Source organism: Procambarus clarkii, chromosome 46 (genome assembly GCF_040958095.1).
Source record: "Procambarus clarkii isolate CNS0578487 chromosome 46, FALCON_Pclarkii_2.0, whole genome shotgun sequence".
In the NCBI taxonomy this organism is placed as follows: Eukaryota; Metazoa; Arthropoda; class Malacostraca; order Decapoda; family Cambaridae; genus Procambarus; species Procambarus clarkii.
Window position 1 is genome coordinate 13,650,396 of NC_091195.1, and position 19,026 is coordinate 13,669,421.

General features: G+C 54.7%; 1 protein-coding gene across 1 annotated transcript in view; it reads left to right on the forward strand.

The window, feature by feature from the left end:
• LOC138350647 (uncharacterized) overlaps positions 1 to 19,026 on the forward strand; it is a 44,021-nt gene that overhangs the window by 7,244 nt on the left and 17,751 nt on the right. Inside the window, exon 2 of the mRNA XM_069301704.1 lies at positions 46 to 615. Coding sequence (XP_069157805.1) covers positions 46 to 615 — 570 coding nt within the window. The remainder of the gene's footprint in view (positions 1 to 45; positions 616 to 19,026) is intronic.

Here is a 19,026-nt window from a genome sequence, read left to right on the forward strand (position 1 = left end):
ACATACCAGTAACGACAGTGACTGTATCTCAGTGTATGTCTTCAGGCATTATCCTGGACGACACGGGCTACGTGGACCCGGACACCCTGGACGCCACGGGCTACGTGGAGCCGGTCACCCTGGGCGCCACGGGCTACGTGGACCCGGACACCCTGGACGCCACGGGCTACGTGAACCCGGACACCCTGGACGCCACGGGCTACGTGGACCCGGACACCCTGGACGCCACGGGCTACGTGAACCCGGACACCCTGGACGCCACGGGCTACGGGGACCCGGACACCCTGGACGCCACGGGCTACGTGCACCCGGACACCCTGGACGCCACGGGCTACGGGGACCCGAACACCCTGGACGCCACGGGCTACGTGCACCCGGACACCCTGGACGCCACGGGCTACGTGGACCCGGACACCCTGGACGCCACGGGCTACGTGGACCCGGACACCCTGGGCAGTCTGCCGTACCAGGGAAGGACGCTCCGCCTGACCATCATCCGGGGCCTCACTGATGACGACCCCGCCATAGACTGGTGCTGCCACCTGGCGGCTCAGCTGCGTCCTCCCTCAAGAGGAGGGTATAGTCGCCTGGACTTCCATGACACGCGTCTCACCAGTACGTATTGACGACATTTTAACACGTGAATATCTGTAACTCAGTTGTTTAATTCACAGTGCTTCCAGTGGTTTCAAAAATATTTTTACATTAAAAGTCATGAATTAGAGAACTTATAAGGCTTCTTGAGTAACTTTGAGCACCGTTTAGCGACCAAGAATATTCATTAAGCAAGCTTCACTGCTTATAAGATAACACTGATCAATATTTAGCCCAACATTGTCTTGCTTAATACAAGCTAGATTTACTTGATATAAGTTTTCTTTGGCATGAGTGTGTGACATAGACAGGTGTGGGTGGGGAGAGTAGCCAGGTGTGGGCTTTAGTGTTCCCTCTCATGTGCAGGTGTGGGTCGGAAGAGTAGCCAGGTGTGGGCTTTAGTGTTCCCTCTCACGTGCAGGTGTGGGTGGGGAGAGTAGCTAGGTGTGGGCTTCCGTGTTCCCTCTCATCTACAGGTGTGGGGAGGGAGAGTAGCCAGGTGTGGGCTTTAGTGTTCCCTCTCATGTGCAGGTGTGGGTCGGGAGAGTAGGCAGGTGTGGGCTTCCGTGTTCCCTCTCATCTACAGGTGTGGGTCGGGAGAGTAGCCAGGTGTGGGCATCAGTGTCCCCTCTCATGTGCAGGTGTGGGTCGGGAGAGTAGCCAGGTGTGGGCTTTAGTGTTCCCTCTCATCTACAGGTGTGGGTGGGGAGAGTAGCCAGGTGTGGTCTTCCGTGTTCCTTCCCATCTGCAGGTGTGGGTGGGGAGAGTAGCCAGGTGTGGGCTTTATTGTTCCCTCTCATGTGCAGGTGTGGGTGGAGAGAGTAGCCAGGTGTGGGCTTTAGTGTTCCCTCTCATGTACAGGTGTGGGTGGAGAGAGTAGCCAGGTGTGGGCTTTAGTTTTACTTCTCATGTGCAGGAGTGGGTCGGAAGAGTAGCCAGGTGTGAGCTTCCGTGTTCCTTCCCATCTGCAGGTGTGGGTGGGGAGAGTAGCCAGGTGTGGGCTTCCGTGTTCCCTCGCATCTACAGGTGTGGGTGGAGAGAGTAGCCAGGTGTGGTCTTCCGTGTTCCTTCCCATCTGCAGGTGTGGGTGGGGAGATTAGCCAGGTGTGGGCTTCAGTGTTCCCTCGCATCTACAGGTGTGGGTCGGGAGAGTAGCCAGGTGTGGGCTTCCGTGTTCCCTCTCATCTACAGGTATGGGTCGGGAGAGTAGCCAGGTGTGACAATGTTTGTTTTCATGTATTAGCTACGTTATTGTGTGGTTGTAAATAAGTTGCCACAACTTACTGCACAACTTTGGCTAAACAATTTTGAGACCGTGTCGCAACCTTAAATGTTGCATAAAAATCGTTTTCCTGATTGATGGAATATATATAAAAAATGTAGAAATATTTAAAAAATATATTTTTACATATACTAGAAATAAAATTGAAGCATAATAAAAGGTAGGTTAAAAATATTTTATTCATTACTTTCACTTAATGGAGAATCCATGGTAGTGGTGGTGGAATTGTTGCTGGGTTGTGGTTGGTGGCTGTGGTGGTAGGTTGTGATTGGTGGCAGTGGTGGGTGATGTTTATTGTTGGTGGTAGTGGTTGGTTCTAGTGGTGGATAATAGTTGTGGTTGATGGTTGCGGTGGATGATGGTAGTGTTTGTTGATGGTTGTGGTGGTTAATTGTTGTGGTGGTTGATGGTTGTGGTGGTTGATTGTTGTGATGGATGATGGTTTTGGTGGTTGATTATTGTGGTGGTTGATTGTTGTGGTGGGTGATGGTTGTGGTGGTTGATGGTTGTGGTGGTTGATTGTTGTGGTGGGTAATGGTTGTGGTGGTTGATTGTTGTGGTGGTTAATTATTGTGGGGGTTGATTGTTGTTGTGGTTAATGGTTGTGGGGGTTAATTATTGTGGTGGTTGATGGTTGTGGTGGTTGATGGTTGTGGTGGTTGATTGTTGTGGTGGTTAATGGTTGTGGTGGTTGATTGTTGTGGTGGTTAATGGTTGTGGGGGTTGATTGTTGAGGTGGTTGATGGTTGTGGTGGTTAATTATTGTGGTGGTTGATGGTTGTGGTGGTTGATTGTTGTGGTGGTTGATGGGTGTGGTTGGGGGGTTAATTGCAGTGGTGGTTGTTGTGGTTCGTGATGGTAGTGGTTGATTGTTGTACTTTATGTAGTGGCGATTGTTGGTTATAGTTCGCGTGGGTGGTGGTTTATTGTGTTGTTTGGTGGTAGTGGTGGTTGATTGTTGGTGGTAGTGGTGGTTGATTGTTGGTGGTAGTGGTGGTTGATTGTTGGTGGTAGTGGTGGTTGATTGTTGGTGGTAGTGGTGGTTGATTGTTGGTGGTAGTGGTGGTTGATTGTTGGTGGTAGTGGTGGTTGATTGTTGGTGGTAGTGGTGGTTGATTGTTGGTGGTAGTGGTGGTTGATTGTTGGTGGTAGTGGTGGTTGATTGTTGGTGGTAGTGGTGGTTGATTGTTGGTGGTAGTGGTGGTTGATTGTTGAGGTTGTTGGTGGTGGTTTATGGTTGTTGGTGGTTGATAGTTGTGGTTAATGGTAGTGGTTGTTGATAGTAGTGGTTGAGGACAGTGGTAGATGGTGGTTGTGGTCGTTTGTGGTTGACTGTACTGGTAGTTGTTGAGGTTCGTGATATTGGTGGTTGATTGTTGTATTTTGTGGTAGTGGTGGTTGATTATATTTGGCAGTAGTGGTGTTTGATTGTTGTTGGTGGTAGGGGTGGTTGATTGTTGTGGTTGGTGTTGGTTTATGGTTGTTGTTGATAGTAGTGGTGGTTGATTGTTGTGGTTGTTGATGATTGAGGTGGTTGATGATTGTTTAGGTTGATGGTTATTGATGGTTATAGTTATTGATAGTAGTTGAAATTGAAATTGAAATAAGTTTATTGAGGTAAAATACTCACAAAGGGATGAGGTAGCTCAAGCTATTCTCTCCCCGTTCAGTACAACGTGTTCATACATATATAGACACACATCACAAACAATAAACATATTACCGAACATTCTGAGAGATAAACATATACATTTCCTCCTTTACACAAGTAGTATGGTATCAGACGTACACACAAATACTTTTATGACTTAGGTATACTGTATAGACAATTTGCAAGAGACATGCAGATAATTCAACAAAATATTACAGTCTTGGTGCAAAATTCTTGTATCTCTCCAGAATACCATCAACCTTTCCGTTGTGACACATCCAGGCTATTTGTTCAGGAACAGTCCTTATCTCAATGTTTCTATATACATTAATCAACGGACAATCAAGAACATAATGGGCAAGGGTGTGAGACCTTAACATACCACATAGTTTACACTTCGGGTCATTATCATGAACACCTATCCCATATTCCCAGTAATATTTGTACCCAAGCCTGAGCCGCATGTGCACAGTCACTCCAAGCATTTCTCCTTTTGCCATAAGTGAAATGGGTGTTTTGACTCACGTACATGTAGTGTTGCATGGTTTGACTTCCCTCATACATTATACCTCTCCTCGCCACTTCTGCCTGTGGCTGAATATTTCTGATTTTGCTTCTTATTTGTCTCATTGTGAATTCGCATTCAATGTCAACTTGTGGTTTTGATGTGGCATGTTTGGCCAAGTCATCCGCCACCTCGTTGAGCACTATTCCAACATGAGATGGAATCCACATGAATTTCACATTGTGACCTTTCAGCTGTATCTCAGTTATCCTTTTCTTACAATCCTCAACTATGGACATGAAGACTGGATTTCGACTGTTTAAGGACTCAAGTGCTCCTCGGCTATCGACAAATACAAAAACATCTTTGTCGTCATGACGTACTTCCTCCAAACACGCCAGAATGGCCTGCAGTTGAGCACTGATAGTAATGGTGGTTGGTTGTTGTAGTTAGAGGAGGAGGTCGAGGAGGAAGGAGGAGGAGTAAGGAGGAGAAAGAGAAGGCAGGAGGAGGTCGAGGAGGAAGGAGAAGGTCGAAGAGGAAGGAGAAGGTCGAGGAGGAAGGAGAAGGTCGAAGAGGAAGGAGAAGGTCAATGAAGAAAGAGGAGAAGGTCGAGGAGGAAGGAGAAGGTCGAGGAGGAAGGAGAAGGTCGAGGACGTAGGAGAAGGTCGAGGAGGAAGGAGAAGGTCGAGGAGGAAGGAGAAGGTCGAGGAGGAAGGAGAAGATCGAGGAGGAAGGAGAAGGTCGAGGAGGAAGGAGAAGGTCAAGGAAGAAAGAGGAGAAGGTCGAGGAGGAAGAATGAGAAGATCGAGGAGGAGAAGGTGTTGGTGGTGGCTGTTGGCTGTTGTTAGTGGATATTGATGGTTGAAGAACATAGAAGGATTAGGAAAAATAAGGAAGGCAGGAACGAGAAGGAAGTTTAAGGTAGGAGTAGGAAGATTACGGAAGGTGGAGTGGTGGAGAGTGGTGTGTGACAGTGGTGGAGAGTGGTGTGTGACAGTGGTGGAGAGTGGTGTGTGACAGTGGTGGAGAGTGGTGTGTGGCAGTGGTGGAGAGTGGTGAGTGGCAGTAGTGGAGAGTGGTGTGTGGCAGTAGTGGAGAGTGGTGTGTGGCAGTGGTGGAGAGTGGTGAGTGGCAGTGGTGGAGAGTAGTGAGTGGCAGTTGTGGAGAGTGGTGTGTGACAGTGGTGGAGACTGGTGTGTGACAGTGGTGGAGAGTGATGTGTGGCAGTGATGGAGAGTGGTGTGTGACAGTGTTGGAGAGTGGTGTATGGCAGTGGTGGAGAGTGGTGTGTGGCAGTAGTGGAGAGTGATGTGTGACAGTGGTGGAGAGTGGTGTGTGCCAGTAGTGGAGAGTGGTGTGTGACAGTGGTGGAGAGTGGTGTGTGGCAGTGGTGGAGAGTGGTGTGTGACAGTGGTGGAGAGTGGTGTGTGACAGTGGTGGAGAGTGGTGTGTGACAGTGGTGGAGAGTGGTGTGTGACAGTGGTGGAGAGTGGTGTGTGGCAGTGGTGGAGAGTGGTGTGTGACAGTGGTGGAGAGTGGTGTGTGACAGTGGTGGAGAGTGGTGTGTGACAGTGGTGGAGAGTGGTGTGTGGCAGTGGTGGAGAGTGGTGTGTGCCAGTAGTGGAGAGTGGTGTGTGACAGTGGTGGAGAGTGGTGTGTGGCAGTGGTGAAGAGTGGTGTGTGACAGTGGTGGAGAGTGGTGTGTGACAGTGGTGGAGAGTGGTGTGTGACAGTGGTGGAGAGTGGTGTGTGACAGTGGTGGAGAGTGGTGTGTGACAGTGGTGGAGAGTGGTGTATGGCAGTGGTGGAGAGTGGTGTGTGGCAGTGGTGGAGAGTGGTGTGTGACAGTGGTGGAGAGTGGTGTGTGGCAGTGGTGGAGAGTGGTGTGTGACAGTGGTGGAGAGTGGTGTGTGGCAGTTGTGGAGAGTGGTGTGTGACAGTGGTGGAGAGTGGTGTGTGGCAGTGGTGGAGAGTGGTGTGTGGCAGTGGTGGAGAGTGGTGTGTGACAGTGGTGGAGAGTGGTGTGTGGCAGTGGTGGAGAGTGGTGTGTGACAGTGGTGGAGAGTGGTGTGTGACAGTGGTGGAGAGTGGTGTGTGGCAGTGATGGAGATTGGTGTTTGACAGTGATGGAGAGTGGTGTGTGGCAGTAGTGGAGAGTGGTGAGGGGCAGTGGTGGAGAGTGGTGTGTGACAGTGGTGGAGAGTGGTGTGTGGCAGTAGTGGAGAGTGGTGAGGGGCAGTGGTGGAGAGTGGTGAGTGACAGTGGTGGAGAGTGGTGTGTGGCAGTGATGGAGAGTGGTGTGTGGCAGTGGTGGAGAGTGGTGTGTGACAGTGACGGAGAGTGGTGTGTGACAGTGATGGAGAGTGGTGTGTGACAGTGATGGGGAGTGGTGAAGGGCAGTGGAGGAGAGTGGTGTGAGGCAGTGGTGGAGAGTGGTGTGTGACAGTGGTGGAGAGTGGTGAGTGACAGTGGTGGAGAGTGGTGTGTGACAGTGGTGGAGAGTGGTGTGTGGCAGTGGTGGGGAGTGGTGAAGGGCAGTGGAGGAGAGTGGTGTGTGACAGTGGTGGAGAGTGATGTGTGACAGTGGTGGAGAGTGGTGTGTGACAGTGGTGGATAGTTGTGTGTGGCAGTGGTGGAGAGTGGTGTGTGGCAGTGGTGGAGAGTGGTGTGTGACAGTGGTGGAGAGTGGTGTGTGACAGTGGTGGAGAGTGGTGCGTGACAGTGGTGGAGAGTGTTGTGTGACAGTGGTGGAGAGTGGTGTTTGACAGTGGTGGAGAGTGGTGTGTGACAGTGGTGGAGAGTGGTGTGTGACAGTGGTGGAGAGTGGTGTGTGACAGTGGTGGAGAGTGGTGTGTGGCAGTGGTGGAGAGTGGTGTGTGGCAGTGGTGGAGAGTGGTGTGTGGCAGTGGTGAAGAGTGGTGAGGGGCAGTGGTGAAGAGTGGTGTGTGACAGTGGTGGAGAGTGGTGTGTGGCAGTGGTGGAGAGTGGTGTGTGACAGTGGTGTGTGGAAGTGGTGGAGAGTGGTGTGTGGCAGTGGTGGAGAGTGGTGTGTGAGTAGTGGAGAGTGGTGTGTGAGTGGTGGAGAGTGGTGAGGGGGCATTAATGGAGAGTGGTGTGTGAGAGTGGTGGAGATTGGTGTGTGGCAGTGGTGGAGAGTGGTGTGTGAGTGGTGGAGAGTGGTGTGTGAGTGGTGGAGAGTGGTGAGTGGCAGTGGTGGAGAGTGGTGTGTGAGTGGTGGAGAGTGGTGAGGGGGCATTAATGGAGAGTGGTGTGTGAGAGTGGTGGAGATTGGTGTGTGGCAGTAGTGGAGAGTGGTGAGGGGCAGTGGTGGAGAGTGTTGAGGAGCAGTGGTGGAGAGTGGTGTGTAGCAATGGTGGGGAGTGGTGTGTAGCAGTGGTGGTGAGTGGTGTGTGGCAGTGGTGGAGGGTGGTGTGTGACAGTGGTGGAGAGTGGTGTGTGGCAGTGGTGGAGAGTGGTGAGTGACAGTGATAGAGAGTGGTGTGTGACAGTGGTGTAGAGTGGTGTGTAGCAGTGGTGGGGAGTGGTGTGAGGCATTGGTGGAGAGTGGTGTGTGACAGTGATAGAGAGTGGTGTGTGACAGTGGTGTAGAGTGGTGTGTAGCAGTGGTGGGGAGTGGTGTGTGGCATTGGTGGAGAGTGGTGTGTGAGAGTGGTGGAGAGTGGTGTGTGGCAGTGGTGGAGAGTGGTGTGTGACAGTGGTGGAGAGTGGTGTGTGGCAGTGGTGTGTAACAGTGGTGGAGAGTGGTGTGTGGCAGTGGTGGAGAGTGGTATGTGACAGTGGTGGAGAGTGGTGTGTGGCAGTGGTGTGTGGCAGTGGTGGAGAGTGGTGTGTGACAGTGGTGGAGAGTGTTGAGGGGCAGTGGTGGAGAGTGGTGTGTGGCAGTGGTGGGGAGTGGGGTTTGCCAGTGGTGGAGAGTGGTGAGTGGCAGTGGTGGAGAGTGGTGAGTGGCATTGGTGGAGAGTGGTGTGTGAGTGGTGGAGAGTGGTGAGTAGCAGTGGTGGAGAGTTGTGTGTGAGTGGTGGAGAGTGGTGAGTGGCAGTGGTGGAGAGTGGTGAGTGGCAGTGGTAAAGAGTGGTGAGTGGCAGTGGTGGAGAGTGGTGAGTGGCAGTGGTAAAGAGTGGTGAGTGGCAGTGGTGGAGAGGGGTGAGTGGCAGTGGTGGAGAGTGGTGTGTGAGTGGTGGAGAGTGGTGAGTGGCGGTGGTGGAGAGTGGTGTTTGACAGTGGTGGGGAGTGGTGTGTGACAGTGGTGGAGAGTGGTGTGTGACAGTGGTGGGGAGTAGTGTGTGGCAGTGGTGGAGAGTGGTGTGCGAAAGTGGTGGAGAGTGGTGTGTGACAGTGGTGGAGAGTGGTGTGTGGCAGTGGTGGAGAGTGGTGTGTGGTACTGGTGGCGAGTCGTGTGTGACAGTGGTGGAGAGTGGTGTGTGGCAGTGGTGGAGAGTTGTGTTTGACAGTGGTGGAGAGTGGTGTGTGGCAGTGGTGGAGAGTGGTGTGTGGTACTGGTGGCGAGTTGTGTTTGACAGTGGTGGAGAGTGGTGTGTGGCAGTGGTGGAGAGTCGTGTTTGACAGTGGTGGAGAGTGGTGTGTGGCAGTGGTGGAGAGTGGTGTGTGACAGTGGTGGAAGGTGGTGTGTGACAGTGGTGGAGAGTGGTGAGGGGGAAGTGGTGGAGAGTGGTGTGTGACAGGGGTGGAGAGTGCTGTGTGACAGTGTTGGAGAGACGTGTGTAACAGTGGTGGAGAGTGGTGAGTGGCAGTAGTGGAAACTTTTGTGTGACAGTGTTGGAGAGTGGTGTGTGACAGTGGTGGAGAGTGGTGTGTGGCAGTGGTGGAGAGTGGTGTGTGACAGTGGTGGAGAGTGGTGTGTGGCAGTGGTGGAGAGTGGTGTGTGAGTGGTGGAGAGTGGTGAGGGGGCATTAATGGAGAGTGGTGTGTGAGAGTGGTGGAGATTGGTGTGTGACAGTGGTGGAAGGTGTTGTGTGGGAGTGGTGGAGAGTTTTGTGTGGCATTGGTGGAGAGTGGTGAGGGGCAGTGATAGAGAGTGGTGTGTGGCAGTGGTGGAGAGTGGTGTGTGAGTGGTGGAGAGTGGTGAGGGGGCATTAATGGAGAGTGGTGTGTGAGAGTGGTGGAGATTGGTGTGTGAGTTGTGGAGAGTGGTGAGGGGGCATTAATGGAGAGTGGTGTGTGGCAGTAGTGGAGAGTGGTGAGGGGCAGTGGTGGAGAGTGTTGAGGAGCAGTGGTGGAGAGTGGTGTGTAGCAATGGTGGGGAGTGGTGTGTAGCAGTGGTGGAGAGTGGTGTGTGGCAGTGGTGGAGAGTGGTGTGTGACAGTGGTGGAGAGTGGTGTGTAGCGGTGGTGAGGAGTGGAGTGTGGCAGTGGTGGAGAGTGGTGTGTGACAGTGGTGGAGAGTGGCGTGTGGCAGTGGTGGAGAGTGGTGAGGGGCAGTGGTGGAGAGTGGTGTGTGGCAGTGGTGGAGAGTGGTGAGTGGCAGTTGTGGAGAGTGGTGAGTGGCAGTTGTGGAGAGTGGTGTGTGAGTGGTGGAGAGTGGTGTGTGGCAGTGATAGAGAGTGGTGTGTGACAGTGATAGAGAGTGGTGTGTGACAGTGGTGGAGAGTGGTGTGTAGCAGTGGTGGGGAGTGGTGTGTGGCAGTGGTGGAGTGTGGTGTGTAGCAGTGGTGGGGAGTGGTGTGTGGCAGTGGTGGAGAGTGGTGTGTAGCAGTGGTGGGGAGTGGTGTGTGGCAGTGGTGGAGAGTGGTGTGTAGCAGTGGTGGGGAGTGGTGTGTGGCAGGGGTGGAGAGTGGTGTGTGACAGTGGTGGAGAGTGGTGTGTAGCAGTGGTGGGGAGTGGTGTGTGACAGTGGTGGAGAGTGGTGTGTAGCAGTGGTGGGGAGTGGTGTGTGGCAGTGGTGGAGAGTGGTGTGTAGCAGTGCTGGGGAGTGGTGTGTGGCAGTGGTGGAGAGTGGTGTGTAGCAGTGGTGGAGAGTGGTGTGTGACAGTGGTGTAGAGTGGTGTGTGACAGTGATAGAGAGTGGTGTGTGGCAGTGGTGGAGAGTGGTGTGTGACAGTGGTGGAGAGTGGTGTGTGACAGTGGTGGAGAGTGGTGTGTGACAGTGATAGAGAGTGGTGTGTGGCAGTGGTGGAGAGTGGTGTGTAGCAGTGGTGGAGAGTGGTGTGTAGCAGTGGTGGGGAGTGGTGTGTGGCAGTGGTGGAGAGTGGTGTGTGACAGTGATAGAGAGTGGTGTGTGGAATTGGTGGAGAGTGGTGTGTGACAGTGGTGGAGAGTGGTGTGTGGCAGTGGTGTGTAACAGTGGTGGAGATTGGTGTGTGAGTTGTGGAGAGTGGTGAGTGGCAGTGGTGGAGAGTGGTGTGTGAGTGGTGGAGAGTGGTGAGGGGGCATTAATGGAGAGTGGTGTGTGAGAGTGGTGGAGAGTGGTGTGTGAGTGGTGGAGAGTGGTGAGGGGGCATTAATGGAGAGTGGTGTGTGGCAGTAGTGGAGAGTGAGGGGCAGTGGTGGAGAGTGTTGAGGAGCAGTGGTGGAGAGTGGTGTGTAGCAGTGGTGGGGAGTGGAGTGTGGCAGTGGTGGAGAGTGGTGTGTTACAGTGGTGGAGAGTGTTGAGGGGCAGTGGTGGAGAGTGGTGTGTTGCTGTGGTGGGGAGTGGTGTGTGGCAGTGGCGGAGAGTGGTAAGTGACAGTGGTGGAGAGTGGTGAGTGACAGTGGTGGAGAGTGGTGTGTGGCAGTGGTGGAGAGTGGTGTGTAACAGTGGTGGAGAGTGGTGAGTGACAGTGGTGGAGAGTGGTGTGTGGCAGTGGTGGAGAGGGGTGAGTGGCAGTGGTGGAGAGTGGTGAGAAGCAGTGGTGGAGAGTTGTGTGTGAGTTGTGGAGAGTGGTGAGTGGCAGTGGTGGAGAGTGGTATGTGGCAGTGGTGGAGAGGGGTGAGTGGCAGTGGTGAAGAGTGGTGTGTGGCAGTGGTGGAGAGGGGTGAGTGGCAGTGGTGGAGAGTGGTGAGTGGCAGTGGTGGAGAGTGGTGTGTGAGTGGTGGAGAATTGTGTGTGAGTGGTGGAGAGAGGTGAGTGGCAGTGGTGGAGAGGGGTGAGTGGCAGTGGTGAAGAGTGGTGAGTGGCAGTGGTGGAGAGTGGTGTGTGAGTGGTGGAGAGAGGTGAGTAGCAGTGGTGGAGAGTGGTATGAGGCAGTGATGGAGAGTGGTGTGTGGCAGTGGTGGAGAGTGGTGTGTGACAGTGGTGGGGAGTGGTGTGTGACAGGGGTGGAGAGTGGTGTGTGACTGTGGTGGAGAGTGGTGTGTGACAGTGGTGGAGAGTGGTGTGTGGCTGAGGTGGAGAGTGTGTGTGGCAGTGTTGGAGAGTGGTGAGTGGCAGTGGTGGAGAGTGGTGAGTGGCAGTGGTTTAGAGTGGTGTGTGAGTGGTGGAGAGTGGTGTGTGACAGTGGTGGAGAGTGGTGTGTGACAGTGGTGGAGAGTGGTGTGTGACAGTGGTGGAGAGTGGTGTGTGACAGTGGTGGAGAGTGGTGTGTGACAGTGGTGGAGAGTGGTGAGTGGCAGTGGTGGGGAGTGGTATGAGGCAGTGACGGAGAGTGGTCTGTGACAGTGGTGGAGAGTGGTATGTGACAGTGGTGGAGAGTGGTGTGTGACAGTGGTGGAGAGTGGTGTGTGGCAGTGGTGGAGAGTGGTGTGTGACAGTGATGGAGAGTGGTGTGTGACAGTGGTGGAGAGTGGTGTGTGACAGTGATGGAGAGTGGTGTGTGTCAGTGTTGGAGAATGGTGTGTGACAGTGGTGGAGAGTGGTGTGTGACAGTGATGGAGAGTGGTGTGTGACAGTGGTGGAGAGTGGTGTGTGACAGTGGTGGAGAGTGGTGTGTGACAGTGATGGAGAGTGGTGTGTGACAGTGGTGGAGAGTGGTGTGTGACAGTGGTGGAGAGTGGTGAGGGGCAGTGGTGGAGAGTGGTGTGTGGCAGTGGTGGAGAGTGGTGAGTGGCAGTGTTGGAGAGTAGTGTGTGGCAGTGTTGGAGAGTGGTGTGTGACAGTGTTGGAGAGTGGTGAGTGACAGTGGTGGAGAGTGGTGAGTGACAGTGGTAGAGAGTGGTGTGTGGCAGTGGTGGAGAGTGGTGAGTGGCAGTGTTGGAGAGTAGTGTGTGGCAGTGTTGGAGAGTGGTGTGTGACAGTGGTGGAGAGTGGTATGTGACAGTGGTGGAGAGTGGTGTGTGACAGTGGTAGAGAGTGGTGTGTGACAGTGGTGGAGAGTGGCGTGTGGCAGTGGTGGAGAGTGGTGAGGGGCAGTGGTGGAGAGTGGTGTGTGGCAGTGGTGGAGAGTGGTGTGTGAGTGGTGGAGAGTGGTGTGTGGCAGTGATAGAGAGTGGTGTGTGACAGTGATAGAGAGTGGTGTGTGACAGTGGTGGAGAGTGGTGTGTAGCAGTGGTGGGGAGTGGTGTGTGGCAGTGGTGGAGAGTGGTGTGTAGCAGTGGTGGGGAGTGGTGTGTGGCAGTGGTGGAGAGTGGTGTGTAGCCGTGGTGGGGAGTGGTGTGTGGCAGTGGTGGAGAGTGGTGTGTAGCAGTGGTGGGGAGTGTTGTGTGGCAGGGGTGGAGAGTGGTGTGTGACAGTGGTGGAGAGTGGTGTGTAGCAGTGGTGGGGAGTGGTGTGTGACAGTGGTGGAGAGTGGTGTGTAGCAGTGGTGGGGAGTGGTGTGTGGCAGTGGTGGAGAGTGGTGTGTAGCAGTGCTGGGGAGTGGTGTGTGGCAGTGGTGGAGAGTGGTGTGTAGCAGTGGTGGAGAGTGGTGTGTGACAGTGGTGTAGAGTGGTGTGTGACAGTGATAGAGAGTGGTGTGTGGCAGTGGTGGAGAGTGGTGTGTGACAGTGGTGGAGAGTGGTGTGTGACAGTGGTGGAGAGTGGTGTGTAGCAGTGGTGTGTGACAGTGGTGTAGAGTGGTGTGTAGCAGTGGTGGGGAGTGGTGTGTGGCAGTGGTGGAGAGTGGTGTGTGACAGTGATAGAGAGTGGTGTGTGGCAGTGGTGGAGAGTAGTGTGTAGCAGTGGTGGAGAGTGGTGTGTAGCAGTGGTGGGGAGTGGTGTGTGGCAGTGGTGGAGAGTGGTGTGTGACAGTGATAGAGAGTGGTGTGTGGAATTGGTGGAGAGTGGTGTGTGACAGTGGTGGAGAGTGGTGTGTGGCAGCGGTGGAGAGTGGTGTGTGACAGTGGTGGAGAGTGGTGTGTGACAGTGGTGGAGATTGGTGTGTGAGTTGTGGAGAGTGGTGAGTGGCAGTGGTGGAGAGTGGTGTGTGAGTGGTGGAGAGTGGTGAGGGGGCATTAATGGAGAGTGGTGTGTGAGAGTGGTGGAGAGTGGTGAGGGGGCATTAATGGAGAGTGGTGTGTGAGAGTGGTGGAGAGTGGTGTGTGAGTGGTGGAGAGTGGTGTGTGAGTGGTGGAGAGTGGTGTGTGAGTGGTGGAGAGTGGTGTGTGAGTGGTGGAGAGTGGTGTGTGAGTGGTGGAGAGTGGTGTGTGAGTGGTGGAGAGTGGTGTGTGACAGTGGTGGAGAGTGGTGTGTGACAGTGATGGAGAGTGGTGTGTAGCAGTGGTGTGTGACAGTGGTGTAGAGTGGTGTGTAGCAGTGGTGGGGAGTGGTGTGTGGCAGTGGTGGAGAGTGGTGTGTGACAGTGATAGAGAGTGGTGTGTGGCAGTGGTGGAGAGTAGTGTGTAGCAGTGGTGGAGAGTGGTGTGTAGCAGTGGTGGGGAGTGGTGTGTGGCAGTGGTGGAGAGTGGTGTGTGACAGTGATAGAGAGTGGTGTGTGGAATTGGTGGAGAGTGGTGTGTGACAGTGGTGGAGAGTGGTGTGTGGCAGCGGTGGAGAGTGGTGTGTGACAGTGGTGGAGAGTGGTGTGTGACAGTGGTGGAGATTGGTGTGTGAGTTGTGGAGAGTGGTGAGTGGCAGTGGTGGAGAGTGGTGTGTGAGTGGTGGAGAGTGGTGAGGGGGCATTAATGGAGAGTGGTGTGTGAGAGTGGTGGAGAGTGGTGAGGGGGCATTAATGGAGAGTGGTGTGTGAGAGTGGTGGAGAGTGGTGTGTGAGTGGTGGAGAGTGGTGTGTGAGTGGTGGAGAGTGGTGTGTGAGTGGTGGAGAGTGGTGTGTGAGTGGTGGAGAGTGGTGTGTGAGTGGTGGAGAGTGGTGTGTGAGTGGTGGAGAGTGGTGTGTGACAGTGGTGGAGAGTGGTGTGTGACAGTGATGGAGAGTGGTGTGTGACAGTGGTGGAGAGTGGTGTGTGACAGTGGTGGAGAGTGGTGTGTGACAGTGATGGAGAGTGGTGTGTGACAGTGGTGGAGAGTGGTGTGTGACAGTGGTGGAGAGTGGTGAGGGGCAGTGGTGGAGAGTGGTGTGTGGCAGTGGTGGAGAGTGGTGAGTGGCAGTGTTGGAGAGTAGTGTGTGGCAGTGTTGGAGAGTGGTGTGTGACAGTGTTGGAGAGTGGTGAGTGACAGTGGTGGAGAGTGGTGAGTGACAGTGGTAGAGAGTGGTGTGTGGCAGTGGTGGAGAGTGGTGAGTGGCAGTGTTGGAGAGTAGTGTGTGGCAGTGTTGGAGAGTGGTGTGTGACAGTGGTGGAGAGTGGTATGTGACAGTGGTGGAGAGTGGTGTGTGACAGTGGTAGAGAGTGGTGTGTGACAGTGGTGGAGAGTGGCGTGTGGCAGTGGTGGAGAGTGGTGAGGGGCAGTGGTGGAGAGTGGTGTGTGGCAGTGTTGGAGAGTGGTGAGTGGCAGTTGTGGAGAGTGGTGAGTGGCAGTTGTGGAGAGTGGTGTGTGAGTGGTGGAGAGTGGTGTGTGGCAGTGATAGAGAGTGGTGTGTGACAGTGATAGAGAGTGGTGTGTGACAGTGGTGGAGAGTGGTGTGTAGCAGTGGTGGGGAGTGGTGTGTGGCAGTGGTGGAGAGTGGTGTGTAGCAGTGGTGGGGAGTGGTGTGTGGCAGTGGTGGAGAGTGGTGTGTAGCAGTGGTGGGGAGTGGTGTGTGGCAGTGGTGGAGAGTGGTGTGTAGCAGTGGTGGGGAGTGTTGTGTGGCAGGGGTGGAGAGTGGTGTGTGACAGTGGTGGAGAGTGGTGTGTAGCAGTGGTGGGGAGTGGTGTGTGACAGTGGTGGAGAGTGGTGTGTAGCAGTGGTGGGGAGTGGTGTGTGGCAGTGGTGGAGAGTGGTGTGTAGCAGTGCTGGGGAGTGGTGTGTGGCAGTGGTGGAGAGTGGTGTGTAGCAGTGGTGGAGAGTGGTGTGTGACAGTGGTGTAGAGTGGTGTGTGACAGTGATAGAGAGTGGTGTGTGGCAGTGGTGGAGAGTGGTGTGTGACAGTGGTGGAGAGTGGTGTGTGACAGTGGTGGAGAGTGGTGTGTAGCAGTGGTGTGTGACAGTGGTGTAGAGTGGTGTGTAGCAGTGGTGGGGAGTGGTGTGTGGCAGTGGTGGAGAGTGGTGTGTGACAGTGATAGAGAGTGGTGTGTGGCAGTGGTGGAGAGTAGTGTGTAGCAGTGGTGGAGAGTGGTGTGTAGCAGTGGTGGGGAGTGGTGTGTGGCAGTGGTGGAGAGTGGTGTGTGACAGTGATAGAGAGTGGTGTGTGGAATTGGTGGAGAGTGGTGTGTGACAGTGGTGGAGAGTGGTGTGTGGCAGCGGTGGAGAGTGGTGTGTGACAGTGGTGGAGAGTGGTGTGTGAGTTGTGGAGAGTGGTGAGTGGCAGTGGTGGAGAGTGGTGTGTGAGTGGTGGAGAGTGGTGAGGGGGCATTAATGGAGAGTGGTGTGTGAGAGTGGTGGAGAGTGGTGAGGGGGCATTAATGGAGAGTGGTGTGTGAGAGTGGTGGAGAGTGGTGTGTGAGTGGTGGAGAGTGGTGTGTGAGTGGTGGAGAGTGGTGTGTGAGTGGTGGAGAGTGGTGTGTGAGTGGTGGAGAGTGGTGTGTGAGTGGTGGAGAGTGGTGTGTGAGTGGTGGAGAGTGGTGTGTGACAGTGGTGGAGAGTGGTGTGTGACAGTGATGGAGAGTGGTGTGTGACAGTGGTGGAGAGTGGTGTGTGACAGTGGTGGAGAGTGGTGTGTGACAGTGATGGAGAGTGGTGTGTGACAGTGGTGGAGAGTGGTGTGTGACAGTGGTGGAGAGTGGTGAGGGGCAGTGGTGGAGAGTGGTGTGTGGCAGTGGTGGAGAGTGGTGAGTGGCAGTGTTGGAGAGTAGTGTGTGGCAGTGTTGGAGAGTGGTGTGTGACAGTGTTGGAGAGTGGTGAGTGACAGTGGTGGAGAGTGGTGAGTGACAGTGGTAGAGAGTGGTGTGTGGCAGTGGTGGAGAGTGGTGAGTGGCAGTGTTGGAGAGTAGTGTGTGGCAGTGTTGGAGAGTGGTGTGTGACAGTGGTGGAGAGTGGTATGTGACAGTGGTGGAGAGTGGTGTGTGACAGTGGTAGAGAGTGGTGTGTGACAGTGGTGGAGAGTGGCGTGTGGCAGTGGTGGAGAGTGGTGAGGGGCAGTGGTGGAGAGTGGTGTGTGGCAGTGTTGGAGAGTGGTGAGTGGCAGTTGTGGAGAGTGGTGAGTGGCAGTTGTGGAGAGTGGTGTGTGAGTGGTGGAGAGTGGTGTGTGGCAGTGATAGAGAGTGGTGTGTGACAGTGATAGAGAGTGGTGTGTGACAGTGGTGGAGAGTGGTGTGTAGCAGTGGTGGGGAGTGGTGTGTGGCAGTGGTGGAGAGTGGTGTGTAGCAGTGGTGGGGAGTGGTGTGTGGCAGTGGTGGAGAGTGGTGTGTAGCAGTGGTGGGGAGTGGTGTGTGGCAGTGGTGGAGAGTGGTGTGTAGCAGTGGTGGGGAGTGTTGTGTGGCAGGGGTGGAGAGTGGTGTGTGACAGTGGTGGATAGTGGTGTGTAGCAGTGGTGGGGAGTGGTGTGTGACAGTGGTGGAGAGTGGTGTGTAGCAGTGGTGGGGAGTGGTGTGTGGCAGTGGTGGAGAGTGGTGTGTAGCAGTGCTGGGGAGTGGTGTGTGGCAGTGGTGGAGAGTGGTGTGTAGCAGTGGTGGAGAGTGGTGTGTGACAGTGGTGTAGAGTGGTGTGTGACGGTGATAGAGAGTGGTGTGTGGCAGTGGTGGAGAGTGGTGTGTGACAGTGGTGGAGAGTGGTGTGTGACAGTGGTGGAGAGTGGTGTGTAGCAGTGGTGGGGAGTGGTGTGTGACAGTGGTGTAGAGTGGTGTGTAGCAGTGGTGGGGAGTGGTGTGTGGCAGTGGTGGAGAGTGGTGTGTGACAGTGATAGAGAGTGGTGTGTGGCAGTGGTGGAGAGTAGTGTGTAGCAGTGGTGGAGAGTGGTGTGTAGCAGTGGTGGGGAGTGGTGTGTGGCAGTGGTGGAGAGTGGTGTGTGACAGTGATAGAGAGTGGTGTGTGGCAGTGGTGGAGAGTAGTGTGTAGCAGTGGTGGAGAGTGGTGTGTAGCAGTGGTGGAGAGTGGTGTGTGAAATTGGTGGAGAGTGGTGTGTGACAATGGTGGAGAGTGGTGTGTGGCAGTGGTGTGTAACAGTGGTGGAGATTGGTGTGTGAGTTGTGGAGAGTGGTGAGTGGCAGTGGTGGAGAGTGGTGTGTGAGTGGTGGAGAGTGGTGAGGGGGCATTAATGGAGAGTGGTGTGTGAGAGTGGTGGAGAGTGGTGTGTGAGTGGTGGAGAGTGGTGTGTGAGTGGTGGAGAGTGGTGTGTGAGTGGTGGAGAGTGGTGTGTGAGTGGTGGAGAGTGGTGTGTGAGTGGTGGAGAGTGGTGTGTGAGTGGTGGAGAGTGGTGTGTGAGTGGTGGAGAGTGGTGTGTGAGTGGTGGAGAGTGGTGTGACAGTGGTGGAGAGTGGTGTGTGAGTGGTGGAGAGTGGTGTGACAGTGGTGGAGAGTGGTGTGTGAGTGGTGGAGAGTGGTGAGGGGGCATTAATGGAGAGTGGTGTGTGAGAGTGGTGGAGAGTGGTGTGTGAGTGGTGGAGAGTGGTGAGGGGGCATTAATGGAGAGTGGTGTGTGGCAGTAGTGGAGAGTGAGGGGCAGTGGTGGAGAGTGTTGAGGAGCAGTGGTGGAGAGTGGTGTGTAGCAGTGGTGGGGAGTGGAGTGTGGCAGTGGTGGAGAGTGGTGTGTGACAGTGGTGGAGAGTGTTGAGGGGCAGTGGTGGAGAGTGGTGTGTGGCTGTGGTGGGGAGTGGTGTGTGGCAGTGGCGGAGAGTGGTGAGTGACAGTGGTGGAGAGTGGTGAGTGACAGTGGTGGAGAGTGGTGTGTGGCAGTGGTGGAGAGTGGTGTGTAACAGTGGTGGAGAGTGGTGAGTGACAGTGGTGGAGAGTGGTGTGTGGCAGTGGTGGAGAGGGGTGAGTGGCAGTGGTGGAGAGTGGTGAGAAGCAGTGGTGGAGAGTTGTGTGTGAGTTGTGGAGAGTGGTGAGTGGCAGTGGTGGAGAGTGGTATGTGGCAGTGGTGGAGAGGGGTGAGTGGCAGTGGTGAAGACTGGTGTGTGGCAGTGGTGGAGAGGGGTGAGTGGCAGTGGTGGAGAGTGGTGAGTGGCAGTGGTGGAGAGTGGTGTGTGAGTGGTGGAGAATTGTGTGTGAGTGGTGGAGAGAGGTGAGTGGCAGTGGTGGAGAGTGGTGAGTGGCAGTGGTGAAGAGTGGTGAGTGGCAGTGGTGGAGAGTGGTGTGTGACAGTGGTGGAGAGTGGTGTGTGGCAGTGGTGGAGAGTGGTGTGTAACAGTGGTGGAATGGTGGTGAGTGACAGTGGTGGAGAGTGGTGTGTGGCAGTGGTGGAGAGTGGTGTGTGACAGTGGTGGAGAGTGGTGTGTGACAGTGGTGGAGAGTGGTGTGTGACAGTGGTGGAGAGTGGTGTGTGACAGTGGTGGAGAGTGGTGAGTGGCAGTGGTGGGGAGTGGTATGAGGCAGTGACGGAGAGTGGTCTGTGACAGTGGTGGAGAGTGGTATGTGACAGTGGTGGAGAGTGGTGTGTGACAGTGGTGGAGAGTGGTGTGTGGCAGTGGTGGAGAGTGGTGTGTGACAGTG